Here is a 15095-nt window from a genome sequence, read left to right on the forward strand (position 1 = left end):
AGAGAGCAAATAAATACATGTTATATGTGCATGCACACAGTAAGTAACATTTCAAATAATGATTGTAATTCTTTCTTTGTGGTCTGAGGAATTAACTTTTCTTATGCTCCTAATTATAGTTAGGTATCAAATGAATATAGGTAATTATTGTTATATTTTTCTTTGGATTAATTTAATGACTTAATTATTAAAATATATTTTATGTGCTATTTGAAGATGTAAGATGAGAATATCATTGTATTTTAGGCCAATATATCATAAAATATATTAATTTCTTGATTCATATCTTAAAAATAAACATGATCTATTTTATCTAGCCTATGGATTAATCATTATTTTATGTTTAATTCCTGTAACTTTAAAAACACATCTTATCAGGAGCTATAATCATAATGTGTATTTCTATGGTAAGTTCTTCCCAGTTACTACATTTAGTTGTTTTCTTACTATATTTTGTATTTATAATAAATGGTATGTAGGAAAAATATATTTAAAGAGAATGGATGGTTACTATAACTAATTGTGAGACAATACAAAAGAGGAGGAAAAGAAAGTGAGGCCAGCAATGAGAGATATTAATGTCATGAAAAATCTGAGATACACTCGAAGCTTCTGTGTAATTTTTTAAAAATATTACAAAACAGGAGTACTTTACTTGCCCCCAAGTGTTTGTTTCACAAATTATTTCATTTGTTAATTCTTCAAACTCCAAAAACTTCTTTAATAAAATCTTATTAAACCAGGGTAGTCAGGTTTTTCTTTTTTTGCATCAAGATTGCCGATAACTGCCAGCATTCTGACATCATTTTAAAGGAGGCATGGTGAACTTAAATGAAAATGCATCTTAACTTGGAGCAATTGGTTTACATGAAGAGAATGATATTTTAATAACTTTACACCCTATAAAATTAATACAGATTTTTCTCAATTTATTTTTATCAATATGGATCAGGTTCCAGATCTCACAAACATCTCAACTGTTTTAATAACTCATTTACATAGTGCAGTCCTAATTGCTTATTGTACCATCACATAACATGTATTTTTTTATTTAAAAACAGTACATCTTTATTGACCCTATGAATCTTTTTTTTCCCATTTTTATTAGGTATTTAGCTCATTTACATTTCCAATGCTATAACAAAAGTCCCCCATTGGACACATAACATGTATTTTAAGATGAATCTGCTATTATTATTTGTTTTATTATTAATATTGAATCTAATATTTATTAACAAAAGCTGTTGTGTGTAGTTTAGCTCTACTCCCCTTTGCTCTGAGATGGAGGATGTCCTACCAGCCCTTGCCCAACTTCCCGTGAATCAGTGGTTCTTTTTCAACTTGCCTTTGGACGTAATTGTTGGGCGTTACTATCTCCTGCCTGGAAACATGTGCCTTTAATAATACTTTTATCTCCGCCTCTCCCACGTGCCCTAAGCTTCAACTGCTAAACTCTCCTGACCACCCAAATGTGTGAGAAATGTGTGGTCACTACATTTTGAGGTCACACATGGTTCTTAGTTCTTCTCTCCCCCAAGCATGGTGAACTCTGTTTTCCTCCCTTGCATCTTCCTACCTGCCTCCAGAGACCAATCCCGTCTGTCTCTTTAGCCCAGCAATTAGCCCATTGATTTCTTTACTGACAGATCAAGAACAAATTGGGGAACATGACCTTAACATCAAAAACCACCCCTACAAAAAGTAATAATATCTATGAAGTAAACTAAATTTTTGGATTGGTCCTTTGTATGGCCCAATGAATATGTTGTTTAAAAGTGATAAATAAGGGAAAATATTTGAAACAAACAACTGTTAACATTTTGTTCTTTTAAACTAAAAATTTCCCTTTCATATCAAATTACTTAATCACTTACATAAGCTTTCCAGTGCTTCTCCTTCGAACCTGGATGCCAAAAGGATTTTCCTTGATTTCTACATCATAGAGTCTATTTTCCTCAGAGCTTGTAGGGGTGTCTGGAATATTTAGTGGTACAGGAACTTCGTATCTCTTATGATGTGCATCGTAAATCTGTTTCAAAGAAACAGTGACAATACACAAGTGTTTATACTTACTGTTAATAGAGCATGTTTTAAATAATATTTTCCAAAGAAGCACTTACAATTGTCCATTTCTGCATAGTTACTTTGTATCTAGCATTTGATAAAAAAAAAAACAAAAAACAAAAACAAAACACAAAAACCAAAAAAAAAACCAAACAAACAAAAATACAAAAAACAAAGAAAAACCTCCAATGAAATCAAGTAGAATACTAAATTCTTTCATTCTTTCTCCTAAGAAAGTTTATATTCAACTTACCTTAAACTGTAGCATGTCATTTTTGTGATATTTTACTTCCACGCGAAGAGTGGAGATGGGATTAGATGGAAGCTTAATTCTAGCACTTGCAGGATTCAACTGAAGTTCTGCTGTTATGCCCGTTGCCAATTTTTGAGTTGAAGTTAACAAATAGGGATTGTGGTTCGAAGGAAAGTAGCAAGGAGGCACATTGGCGAGCCCGCTCACCTAAAAGCAATGCATGTTTAACACCAAAAAGTGTAAGCATCATCATCATGAACTTAAATCAAACAGAAAGACCTTAACCAAGCTTAGTAACACCTTTTGTCGCACATAATAAAACAATCTATTATTCGTTCGAGATAAATTCTGAATTCATATCACATAGTGACACACTGAATCTAATCTTAGAACAGTAGAGACAAAAGATCAAATATTGCTCATCAATGAAAAATAACATAAATTATTTGTGTTGTTTTGACAAAAATTATATAAATGAATTTGCCTGTATTTTATTTTATGCTATATATTGCTACTATTTCATCTTTCTGAAAATAACTGTAAAATACATAGTTGAAGTTTATTTTTCTCTATTTATAATGGCATTAAAATAGTCTGTTTTTATGGCTTGTATTGAAAGCTGCTGATTCCATTTCTACAGGATTGTAAATAGGAAATCTTAACAAAGATATTTTTGTCTGTTTTTTTGACACAGTAGAAAATAGTACCTACAGCTAAATTGGTAACTTTGGCATTGAGTGTGAGATAGCTTACCACAGACTTTTCTATCAAATTTCCATAGTTATTAATTGATTATAGAATTTGAAGAGGCAATACAAATTTCAGTCTATTTTTTAGATATTGCATAAGCCCTAAATCTACTGAAAAGGAGATACAAACTAATTACAGCAAGATGATGTTTTTCTATCATCTCCCTTGTAGTGGGTAGCTTGCAAATATAATGCCAATAATTTTGATGAATTGTGAAAACAAAACCGTATGGTAAAGGTAGAAGAATCAGAGACACTGTTGGCATTAAAATGCTAGAAAACAACCTAAAGTTTCTGGTTAAAAAAAAAAAAAAAAAAGATAAATCCTGTTTGGCTTAATCAACAAAGATTTTAGGTGCTTACAGTCTCAGTTTAAAGCAATCCATCTCTAATGTGAACACTGTGATTGTCATTCAAAACGCAGTTTGTAAAATGGTCATCTTTAGGCACCTCTAATTTATGACTCTTTCAGAGATATTTTATTTTAATTTCACTACATCTCTTTTGTTAATAGTTACCATTAGAAATGACTTTTTTCCGGACTAACTCTATTCCAGTACTAGTAGTTTAGGCAGGCATGGAGAGCCAGCTAACCAGTTAAGACTACCAACTTCTCTTCTGTTACACTTGGGTTTGATTTGTAGTACCAACATAGCAGCTCACAACCTTTTGAAACTGCAGTTCCTTGGCAGCCAACACTCATTTTGGCCTTCACAAGCACTGCATGCATGTGGTTCTCAGATATACATACTTGCAAAATGCCCGTTCATGGAAAAATTTTTTAAAAAATGAAAAAAAAAATCAGGAAAACAGCTTAAGAACCCATTAAGTCTTCAAGAGAAAAATAAGTAAGTTGTGTTTCCCAAGAAATTTCTAACTGCCTAAAGATAAAATATGCTATTGAAAAAGTTTGTTTGTAAACAAAGCTATCTATATCTCAATAAATCTGTATTTTTAGAAGTAAATAAGTTTCTGTAACTTTAAGAGTAGTAGTTGTGTGTATTTTACATAGGATGTTTTCAAATGACTTTAGATTGGTCAGGACATTTAGGATTCAAGAAAATTGATGCCAGTTTAAGTACAAATATGAGCCTGCTAATTATCTGGTAGAATTAGAAAAATCACCAATGTATCTCAAGTTCTAGGGAAGATTTACATTTCCTGATATTATCAGTGATTTATTTCTCTATTGCCTCCTGAAGATATATTTTATGTTTGCTTTCTTATCAGAATCAACAATGTGATTTGTATAACATGAATCCAGCTGGATTAACCACACCATTCAATACTATCTTGTTACTTTCTTTTTGTCTTTGACTCCTTCCTTATCAAGCTTGCATTTTCCACCATCACTAAAGTTCCTTTTCACTTGGCATTAATGCATGAAAACTTATTAGCATTATTGTTAGCAATGTACAACTCATAGTCCTGTTAAAAATATTCGCATTCTGCCTCTGCAGTGCTAATGTACATGACTCCAGTAATAGAGCACCATGCTTTTCGCTCTTTCTTCCTAATTTCACAATTAACTCATGTTGCAATCATAGTGACTCCTCACTGTTCATCCTGTGACAAAATCTGCCCAAAATCTGCATTCTTCACTGCTGTCCAACATAACTAAAGCCTCCGTTAATTGCACATGTCCAACTTTTTATAGTTTGAAAATTTGTTTTGGAAATACTGGATATTACCGACGTATGAATTGCCAATTTAGCCAGTCACCTATAATAATTGTAAAGTATGAGTAAAACAAAATGCTATTTTGTAAGGGAAAAAAAAATATCACCCATTCTGCCTGAAAAGTGATTTGCCTGGTCACCTTGTCAGTCATCTGCTATACAATGTCTTTAAAAAATTAATTCATTTAATGCATAATTGTCTATTAAATATGCAGGTTTCAAATAGCAAATGATCACAAACGGATATAATTTCTATATTGGTGAACTTAAAATTTATGTGTTAATGTCTTACTGATGTGCTTATATGAAAATCACATATTTATTCACAAGAAACACTTCATTACCGGTTCCCATATGCAGCCTCTCTCTACGCAAGTTTTCTCAGTAGCTGTGCCTACATCTGGATAACAAGTGAATTTCTCATTGTCTGAGAAACTTTGCGTCGTCCATCTAACTATAAAGGTTTTGCCGAGGTTGAATGTGAGATCTGTAATTGAGAGAATCTGTAAAAAAAATAAATAAATAAAAATTAATTGTTTAAATTGATGATGTTTTAAACTTGATTTAAAACAATGTCAAAATCTAGCAAACGGAATTTTTAGGAGTCTTTATTACTTCGATATATTTTTTGAAGAGTAGATAAGTAAAGAAAAAAGTGCATTTAGAGCTCCAAAATGAGTGTTAGAGAACACAGAGAAGCAGATCAGACATTTTAAAGTGGTCCGTTTACCTTATTGAAAGCATCAAAAGTGAAAGCAAGATGAGGGTTCATTTGCTGATCATTTTCACCCACTGTAACCGCTGTGACAGTGGCGCTCAGCCCAAGGACTTTGATTGTTTTAAACACAAGGGTATTTCCCTCTGGATATGATGAATGTGTGCAGTTAACAATCAAGTTATTCTGAGAAGAATGAGAGTACAATGACAGATGTTAGGTCTTGGTAGTAACCAAGATGAGGTATAGGGAGAAGTCAATGAACGAACCATTCAGCTTCCCACCCCACTAGCTGTCCCGGTGCAAATAACTCCCTTTGTTTGTACATAAGTCATAAAACTTTATTTTTAGAATAAATGACAAAATCACATATGAGGTCAGTCATATGTAATATCTCTTATTCTAGTCCTTCTATTGTTCAGTGATAACTCAGTATTGTTAAAAACAATAAAGAATTCTAACTTTTCTGAAAATTTCTTATTCAATATTTTAAATAATTCAAATATGTTGAATATATAGAAATTATTTTCCTAGGGAGGTTGTTACAGTAGACTTTAAAACATAGAAAGACTACAATGCACAAGTTTCATCATAAATTGAATCTAATTCCGTTAATAAAACTTGTTTGCTCATAATGAAATAATTTAAATTTAGCAACTAATTCCACAAGTTATTCCTCTTAACTTTATAGAAAACAGGAGGGAAATTTAAGTACTTCTAAGAAGTTGCCTATTCCAAAAAATAATAACATGAGAAAAAAATGACAAAAATATATCAAATAAAAAAGAAGTAACCTATAATAAATAATAACTAGATATTTTAAAAACTTATTTTCCATTAAATGCTTACATTAGAAACTGAAAACTCATATAATATATAGATCTTCTTTTCTATAGTATCTGAAATTGAAAAATAAATAGTTATCAGATAAAAGTTAATTAACTTTTCTTATTTTATACTTACATAATACTTAGTTCTTTTAAAATTATAATAATGAAGAGCCATAAACAATTTATATTTTTATGTATCTAATAGGTAAAGGAAAAAGAGAAGAAATTTTAGGTAGAAATTGCTAGGGGAGTAGCAAGGGTATTTGAAGTGAGGCAGTGTGTGGAAGATGCTGTAGAGGAATTTTAATCCAGCAACATGGATGCTTTGGCAAGGGATCATATCCAATGACCTTATAGGTGTATGTGACCCAGTCAGAATGCAGACACTCCCTGGATTACAGTATGATTTGGCTGGAGTATAGTCATGCAAATAGTACACACTTTAAACCCTATAAATGAGCATAAATTTATAGAAGGAAGTGTTTGCAAGTGATATCTAATTGAGGGGCAGACAAAATTAGGAATTAGAGGACGATTTGACAGAACAAGTGAGAAATAGGATACACTCAACTCATATAAGAACATCACAGGCAAAAGAGGCTACTTAAGAGCAGCATGTGATTTGTGTGTATGGCATTTTGGTCAGGACAGTTTTACGGAGACAGGACGCAGAGAGAACAAGTTAGATGCAGGTGTCAACAGAATGAGCCAGAAAAATGGGGAGCCTGAAGATGTGCATCAGTTAGCCTGGAAGATCAGGAGGAACAGAGCCTAGAAGTTTCCAGTCATGGACCTAGGGATAGTTAGTACAGAGAAAGAAATGCTTAGGCTGTGTGTTCACTCAGCTTGGATACAACTTTCGTCTCATCCCTTCTCTGAGGAAATAAAAACTACTATTACAAGATGCAATTAAATTATATTGTACATCGTATATGGAAAACTGTCTCTGAAGCCTCAACCCTACACAAACAATTACAGTAAGTTAAGGAATGCTGAGAGTAGTAGAAAGCCTTCTCCAATAATTGGTATTTTGTATCAAATGGTCAGTCCTGAAAACATATATGTACAAGTAAGATTACACATAATGAGCAGAAGATATGCATATACACAAATATATGAACGTATGTATGTACTAAAAATCAGTGAAAAACAAAGTCATGAATTAGAAAGAGAACAAGAAGGAATACATGGGAGGAAGGCAAAAGAAGTGGTATAATTATAATTGTATATTATAATTATAGTTAAATTATAATAACAAAAATACAGCTATGTATTTTTCAAATAATAAGTTAATATTTTTGATGTTGTATTTCCTTGTTAACAGAGATATTAAATATATTTTCTGGTTTAATTTTTCTATGGATAGAAAAATAGTCTAGATATTCAAAAGGAAACATAACTTATTCTAGTCAGCTGTATTTGCCCAAGCATGTAATTCCAGTTTTATAGAGGCAAAGACAGGAAAGTCAGAATTTCACCAAGTTTGAGATATATAGTACCCTAATAAAGCACTCACAAATATTAACGTGTTGTTATAATTTACTATTGCATGCAATATTGATGCATAGGTTTTACCTATGAAATTATATATTTTTTCTATGAAGAAATGACACAGTACAGTCTTATTTCATTTCTCTTATTCATCATTTTTAATCATTTTGGGAAAGGGAAGGAATATAGAGGTATTCTAAAATTAAATTTAACCTGTAATGAATTTAATACTTAATGAAAGAAATGTAACAAAAAAAAATGATATCCGTATCAAATGTTTACCAAAACATTCCTCAGCCATCTTTATAAGGAAACTGAAGATTAGGAGCCAATTTTGAAGAAAAATAAACATAATAAAATTTAAAGAGATTTGAAAAGTAATGAGTTCAAATGGAAACTGTATGATAACACTTATATGAAATTATTATAACCTAAGCATGCCATATTAAAATAAATGAATTAAACATGTTAAGTAAAAATTTAGATGATTGATTAAATCTAAAAACATAAAATTAATATGCATGATTCACGTAGTATAATAAAATGGCTCATAGCTATTTTATTAATTATTTAGTTTGTTTCTAGTTGTACTAAATTCTCAAAATATAAACTAAAGGACTCTGAATAACAGAGAAGAAATTTCTTTCTGTTTTTTAAAAATTCATTTATTCTGTATTCAGTGGTCTGCCTGAACATCAGAAGAGCGTGCCAAGTCTCATAATAGATGGTTATTAGTAACTATGTGGGTGCTGGGAATTGAACTCAGGACCGCTGAAAGAGCAGTCAGTGCTCTGAACCTCTGAGCCATCCCTACAGCCCAAAAAGGCTCAAATAATTTGATATGACATTAACTACAGCTAAGGGCATTGATTTGTTTTTTTTTCTTTCATTAATAAAATGTTATGTTTAAAGATTTCAATTAATGGTTCAGAACATTTAAAACCATGATGTAATCCCAACCCTTGAAAATTTGACAAATTATATCAAACTAAAATATTTAATTTAACATAAAATCACATGCATTTGTCAGCTATTTCACAACATACCATTCACAAAGTTGATATAGTAATCATATACACAATTTAAATTTAATAAAGTACTATAAAAACCATTATGAATGGAACTTGTATGAATAAAGCTAAAATACTGTTATGATAATGGATAAGTAAGCATACAATACATTAAAACTTGCCTTTAGATTCACCATCATCCCAGAAGAGTTCTCCTTTTGCTGCCTGGTTTTCATCTAATGCAACAATAAGGCCTAGAGGATTCTTTCGGCTACAAAGTAAAATGTGGTTTGTATACAATTAAAAGTTATTTTTAATCAATTTATAACATAATAAATACATGTCAATCTAAGTTTTTAGCTGCATATTATCATAATTTTTGTATTTGGAGTTTTCATGTAAATATACTTTAATAAGTAAAGACAAATTTTATACACTTTAAGACATATTGTAAATCTGTGGTATTATTTAGTCATTGAAGGATATTCTATCTGCACAATTTAAATTATATAAGTCTTTTATAAGATATTTTCTTCATTTACATTTCAAATGCTATCCCCTATACCCTCCCCCTGCCCTGCTCCGCAAACCACCCACTACCACTTCCTGGCCCTGGCATTCCCCTGTACTGGGGCATATGATCTTTTCAAGACCAAGGGTCTCTCTTCCCATTGATGGCCAATTAGGCCATCTTCTGCTACATATGCAACTAGAGATACACTTCTAGGGGGTACTGTTTAGTGCATATTGTTGATCTTCCTATAGGGTTGCCAACCCCTATAGCTCCAGAAGATGTTCCCACTTGTAATAAGGACACATGCTCCACTATGTTCATAGCAGCCTTATTTATAATAGCTAGAAGCTGGAAAGAACTCAGATGTCCCTCAATAAAGGAATGGATACAGAAAATGTGGTACATTTACACAATGGAGTACTACTCAGCTATTAAAAACAATGAATTTATAAAATTCTTATTAAAACCAAAGAGTTAAATGTGTCTGAAGAATGTCTGGCTTGGAGTGCTGTGTAGATTGATTGGTGTTAAAAACACTCATGCTACTTGTGAGGATACATATTTGGTTACCAGTACTGACATTTCATGAATCAAAACTGTCTGTAACTTCATCAGGAATATTACAACCTCTTCTGCTCTCTGTGGGCACCGCATACATATTGAGCATATACAGAGAAGCAAGCAGGCATGTATACACACAAATAAGATATAAAACTAACTTACTTACTAAATAAGAATGTTCATTTCAAACACTATAACCTTAAATTCAAACATATTAAGCCTCCAACTTATATGATAATCCAGATGTGCTGGCTAAGTTTAGTCAACTCAGCAGACGTTAGCTTCGAGAGGAAGGGACCCCTTTTGAGAAAGTGCCTCCATAAGACCTGACTGTAGGCAAGCCTGTAGAGCATTTTCTTAATTAATGATTGATGGGGACAGTCCTGCCTATTGTGAGTTTTGCCATAACTGGGCTGGTTTTATAGAAACCGGGTTCTATAAGAAACTAGGATAAGGAAGCCATGAGGACCAAGCAAGTAAGCAGCACCCCTCCATGATCTCTTGCATCAGCTCCTCCCTCCAGATTCCAACTCTGCTTGTGTTACTGTTACGACTGCATTCAGGGATGGGTTACAATGTGGAAATTCCTCTCCAACTTGCTTTTGTCATGGTGTTTCATCATAGACATAGGAACTATAACCAAGACAATGGTATTTTTAAATGTTAAGAGAAATGTAAAATAATTTTTAAAATTAAGTCAGAGTTGTCATGGAAATGACTTGTGAGGTCAGTTACACATTTTAATACTGCATCAACATAAGATAACACTTCTGATGGTGTAGGGTCCTATCAACAATTCCACACAAAATATATTACTTTCAACACAATAATCAAAATTTGATTCCATTGTTTAAAGGGATCTGCATAATGAGTACTTTTTGAGAACATATTTATGAAATGGTTTTATAGGTAATCAATTCTGAAAAATCAAACTATGAAACTGCTAACACAAACTGATGGACTCACTAGTATTTCCTCAATAAACAGTTTCAGAAAACAGAGCCAGCCACTGTTATTCTTAGGATATAAATTTCTAAAACTGTAAGTCCCCACATACAACGAGATTTTACTCCAAGCAACAAGAATACCTCATAGAACACAAAATATTATGAACATATGTGATAGGCAATATTCCTTCATTTTACCTTGCTGTTGTTGTTACATCAGGTTGCTGGGTAGGGATGATATAACCTCCTCTAAGATGTAATCCTATTTTATCTTCTGGAAGGTACATGTCAACCCTTTGTTTTCTCCATGGTCTTTTTTCACCCTAATAATTAAAGAATAAATAATATTTTTTATTGTTAATGAATATTTAAATCAGCTTTATCATGATTCTGATTTATACATTTTATTTATTATTATTTACTAATTTATTTCTATGTGATGAAAATAATTCATTGAGATTTCTATGCATAGGAAAATAAGTTCATTTTCTTCTAAAATATAATATAGGATATAGATAAGTATTTTCTTATCCTATAATAATTACCAATTGTACATTTATTTTATACCATTTTTATTCATAATGCTATCTGCATTATAGAAAAAAATGTGTAGTATTCATCTGCAGCATGGCTCCTTATTCAACAGAATGCTCTCTACTCCTACCCACTGTACAGCAGATGACAGTATTTCACTATTTTAATATGCAAATCACATTTCTATATACATTGTTAAACTGGTATATATTCATCTTGCTTTATTCCTATAAGGATAGTACAGCTGTAAACATATGAGTATATAATTTTGAAACATTCCCACCACTGTCACGTGTTCATGACAAAGTAATATAATTGAGTCATAAGGCAAGTCTATCAATAAATACTGGAGAAATTTCTGTCTCATTTTACAGAAATTAAAATAAAGAGTGGTTCTGTAGGAGACACTAAAACACAATTTGATGGAATATGCGATAAATTGTACTACTTCTTTCTATACCAGAGAAGTATAACTATTGATCAAAATGGAGGATCAGAATTATGATTTTTTTCGTTTTATAGCAAAAATTATTATTAATGAGGAAAGCTCATAGGAAATAAAAAAAAAACAAGTGATGATAATGGAATGAAAATTGCAAATACATTCATTTGGTCAGCATGAAAACCCACACATGCAATGAAACATTGCACTGAACTCATATATATGCACATTATTGATGTGTCAATCAAACCATCATATGAAATTCTTGAAATACAAGTATCAACTTACTTGTTGAGTACATATCACATACTTTCATAAAGCTACCATGTTACTTCATAAATATACATAATTAAAATAATAAAGAAGTAAATAATAGGAAAATGATGCACACAAAATAAATTTTGCTTGCCTTAAGAACTCTTTCCTAATATTCTTTCAAACAAAAGTCCCACACAACCAGTCCCAATAAAAGTGAAATATAGTAAGTTTTAAAAATTTAGCTACTTTATAGATATTCTGAATCTGAAGTGGTGTTATTAAAACCGATTTCTAAATACATGCTGTCATGTTGGCTGTTCTAGTTGGCCATGAAAAACATTCAAAAGGATTTTTTTTAAAACATGTACATCTTTCTGACGAAAAGAGAAATGGAAATTATAAGCAAAGAATTAAATGTTTCCACTTCTTTCTAAAATACTCTATTAATTCCATTTAAATATAAAAATACATGTGGGTGCTGATATATGACTTCATATTTAAAATCTGTTTCAAGTGTAATGAAGTCTAATTGTATGTCAAATTTTAGAAAGCTTTCCAACTGTAATAACATCAGAAGTTCCAAGAATTTATATACTGTGTGTACAAGAACATATATATATACATGCACATACATATGTATATATACATATACACACATGCATGACTACATTAACATATATATTATATAGATAGATAGATAGATAGATGTAGATATAAATATTCATATATGTTACTTACTGTTTCATAATCATACCAGGTAGCATCAGGAATATATGCACTCACGTATTTTGTTTCCTAAATAAAGAAAACCAGTGTAAATACACAAAATTAATATGATATTAAACATATTTATGAAATTCCAATTCTTATCAAGTATTGTTTTAGATTTTTCATTTTTTAGGAGCAAAAATGCTTCTTGTTATTTTACACCAGTAGGTCTGAATTATAAACTTTACATTATAAGATAAAATCCATATTTAAGTGGCAAAGAGACTACTTTTTAGTTGGCAGTTATAATTCATATGTGTACTTTATTGCTATAAACCACTTGCTTATTGTGATGCAAAATGATCATTTCTGCATAGATACATGGACACTGGAGTTTAGAAACAAGAGACACATATTTCACTTCTCTTGTTTGTTTTCTTTTCTTTTCTTGAATATTTTCTTTATTTACATTTTAAAGGTTATCCCCTTTTCATGTTCCCCCACAGGAAAAACCCTATCCCATTCCCCATCTTCCTGCTTCTATGAGGATGATCCCCTAGCCACCCGCCACACACTCCCTGCCTCCCCACCCTGGCATTTCCCTACACTGGGGTACAAAGCCTTCACAGGACCAAGGGTCTCTCCTCCCATTGATACCCAACAAAACCATCCTCGCTACAATTGAGGTTGGAGCCATGGGTCCCACCATGTGTAGGTTGGTGGTTTAGTCCCTGGGAGCTTTTGGGGGTCTGGTTGGTTGATATTGTTGTTCTTGCTATGGTTGCAAACCCCTTCAGCTCCTTCAGTCCTTTCTCTAACTCTTCCATTGGGGACCCTGTGCTCAGACCAATTGTTGGATGCTAGCATCCACCTCTGTATTTGTCAGGCACTGGCAAAGCCTCTCAGGAGATAGCTATATCAGGCTTCTGTCAGCAAGCACTTCTTGCTAAAATGGTGTCTGGGTTTGGTGACTGTATATGGGATCCCCAGGGATTGGCTATTTTAAATGCCTATTTCACTACCAACTTAGCAAATTTGTAATGTTTGTGTCTTCCTAAGTGTGAGCTATTAATATTATTATAAGTTTTAATTGAATGCAATAAAATAAACTTTTCAGTATAAAATTGATCACACACAATCTCCTTTCTATGTTCTTTCATATATTTAATAGTCTAAGTGTATGAAAGAACTTTATTAAATATCAAATTTCTTTGGAATTTTAAATTTCATTGAGAGATTGTGAACTTGAAGCAGTTCCTTGAGCAATAAGAGTTACCTGGGTTCCTAAAAGGTATTTATAGATTTGGCTACACAAAATTGTCTTTAGCAATAAATATAATACATAGGTAAAGCCTACTGGTCTCAAAACAGGAGTGATCAGCAGTGCAGGGCCCCACAGGAACTGGGTGTCCTCAATCCAGCTGTTTGGGTCTTCATAAAACCTTTAAAACAATTAGAATATTTAATATATAACATTGCAAAACAATTGGAGGTAACTTGCTTATCTCACCAGTTCTTTCCTAAAATACTTATTTCAATTTTATTTTAACATGTCATCCTGCAGCAATAGTTCTAATGCAGCTCATATGGCTTACATGAAGACAGACAGACATAGGGGAATGAAGGGAAGAAAGGAGAGCAGAGAATGGCAGGCTTGAGTTATTTCCATTCTTACAAAAGTAATACCCAAAGTATACAATCAATATATATGTATAATAAGCAGCTTGTTGTTTATTATTTTCTTGTAAGGCAGGTTCATAAATTCCAATAATTATTTCATTAACCACTTTCAAACTTTTTGCACTAAAAATCTAGTATGTATTTAAAAGAAACATTAGGTCATTTCCTAAAAACTTCCTGTTAGTTCATAACAAAAATACAAGTACACAATGTATCATTTTATAACTATGTCACACTATTGGCAGGTTGTAACAGTATGTAATTACTATATTCTCAACCTTTCTTACTAGTATAATCTCCCTAATATATTTTATCTGTACTTTCTGATAAGTCCTCTCACTCATGGCTTAATCTTTTCTACCAGAGGACTAATTTCATTTAGTACAACCAATATACATATCCTAAAACTTCATTCAACTAGAAAAATAATAATCTTAGATTCACTTTGGATCTAGTGTCATTACTGTTAGTGTTTTATTACATGTCTGAATATACTTGTTATCACTATTTCTCTGTCTGTGTGGTATGATATCTATGTTTGTATATATATATGTATACATATATATGTGTGTGTAAAGATATATATGTATATCATGTGGGGGGTTGAATAATTGTGTATCTGATATGATGTATATATGTGATATGAATGTATGATATATT

General features: G+C 31.8%; 1 protein-coding gene across 1 annotated transcript in view; it reads right to left on the bottom strand.

The window, feature by feature from the left end:
- Positions 1 to 15095, bottom strand: part of Sis (sucrase isomaltase (alpha-glucosidase)) — a 79307-nt gene that overhangs the window by 34517 nt on the left and 29695 nt on the right. Inside the window, exons 19-27 of the mRNA NM_001081137.2 lie at positions 14113 to 14197; positions 12786 to 12842; positions 11012 to 11136; positions 8974 to 9062; positions 6310 to 6359; positions 5476 to 5646; positions 5090 to 5248; positions 2318 to 2524; positions 1875 to 2029 (exon numbers count right to left, since the gene is read on the bottom strand). Coding sequence (NP_001074606.1) covers positions 1875 to 2029; positions 2318 to 2524; positions 5090 to 5248; positions 5476 to 5646; positions 6310 to 6359; positions 8974 to 9062; positions 11012 to 11136; positions 12786 to 12842; positions 14113 to 14197 — 1098 coding nt within the window. The remainder of the gene's footprint in view (positions 1 to 1874; positions 2030 to 2317; positions 2525 to 5089; positions 5249 to 5475; positions 5647 to 6309; positions 6360 to 8973; positions 9063 to 11011; positions 11137 to 12785; positions 12843 to 14112; positions 14198 to 15095) is intronic.

This window comes from Mus musculus, chromosome 3 (assembly GCF_000001635.26).
Source record: "Mus musculus strain C57BL/6J chromosome 3, GRCm38.p6 C57BL/6J".
NCBI lineage: Eukaryota > Metazoa > Chordata > Mammalia > Rodentia > Muridae > Mus > Mus musculus.